At 60.2% G+C, this 1,002-nt stretch overlaps 1 protein-coding gene across 1 annotated transcript in view; it reads left to right on the top strand.

The window, feature by feature from the left end:
- Positions 1–6: 6 nt before the first annotated feature.
- Positions 7–1,002, top strand: part of SIK1 (salt-inducible kinase 1) — a gene marked incomplete at its 3' end in the record, with an annotated part of 5,153 nt that continues 4,157 nt past the window's right edge. Inside the window, exons 1-2 of the mRNA XM_012731109.1 lie at positions 7–163; positions 584–740. Coding sequence (XP_012586563.1) covers positions 14–163; positions 584–740 — 307 coding nt within the window. The remainder of the gene's footprint in view (positions 164–583; positions 741–1,002) is intronic.

Raw genomic sequence — 1,002 nt, 5'->3', positions numbered from 1 at the left:
GCGGCCCGGAGCCATGGTGATCATGTCCGAGTTCGGCGCGGCCCCCGCGGGCCAGGGCCAGCAGAAGCCGCTCAGGGTGGGCTTCTACGACGTGGAGCGGACCCTGGGCAAGGGCAACTTCGCCGTGGTGAAGCTGGCCCGGCACCGAGTGACCAAAACACAGGTGCGAGGGCACGCAGCCGGGCGGACCCTCCCGGTGGGGGCAGCCAGGTGGACTCCGGTCCGTTGCCTGAGTACCTAATGCTGAGTTTGTCGTTGGGTTGAAACAGAGGGAAGGGAGGGTCATGTCTGCATGATTTGCACATGGGACAGCCGTAAAGGCGGACACAACCGAAATAACCGGCAGGGCAGCGGGTCCAGGCTGTCAGTGAGCAGGGCAGGGCTGAGCTCGGACTATTTTAAGTAACATTAATGGTTACTTTGGTTATTTTTTCCTCCAACTCTGCGTGACCTTTTGTGGACATAAAGTATCTTGGAAGTTAATCTGCAAAACTGGAAATGCGCACACGAGCCGGAGGAAGGGGTTTGTCTTCGTGAAGACAACATTCCGGACAAATATTCTTTCTCTCTGTGAAATTCGCAGGTTGCAATAAAAATAATCGATAAGACACGGTTAGATTCAAGTAACTTGGAGAAAATCTACCGGGAGGTTCAAATCATGAAGCTTCTGAATCACCCGCACATCATAAAGCTGTACCAGGTGAGCCGCAGCCGGGGTGCCCTCCTGGGGCGTGGGGGCCGTCGGCCGCCCGAGGGAGGCGCTTCGGCGCGGGCAGATGCATCTGCGAGTGTTTCCTGCCGTGGGCGCGACACTCTTCTGCTGGGCCGCCCCGGCCTGAGACTCGCGGGCAGTCAGGCCAAGGGCCGTGTGCTTGACCCCGAGAACCCGCCGCCGGTGGCACGAGCGAATTTGAGCGGAAGGAGAGTGCTGCCGGCTGGTCTCTGGGCTCGGCCCCCACCCTGCGGCTGGCGCCTCGCCGTCGTGGGGAGCTGGCGCGGACG

This window comes from Condylura cristata, unplaced genomic scaffold (assembly GCF_000260355.1).
Source record: "Condylura cristata isolate star-nosed mole 26May11 unplaced genomic scaffold, ConCri1.0 scaffold00003, whole genome shotgun sequence".
Taxonomy (NCBI): domain Eukaryota; kingdom Metazoa; phylum Chordata; class Mammalia; order Eulipotyphla; family Talpidae; genus Condylura; species Condylura cristata.
The sequence above is the reverse complement of the archived record's forward strand: the minus strand, read 5'-3'. Positions and strand labels throughout refer to the sequence as shown.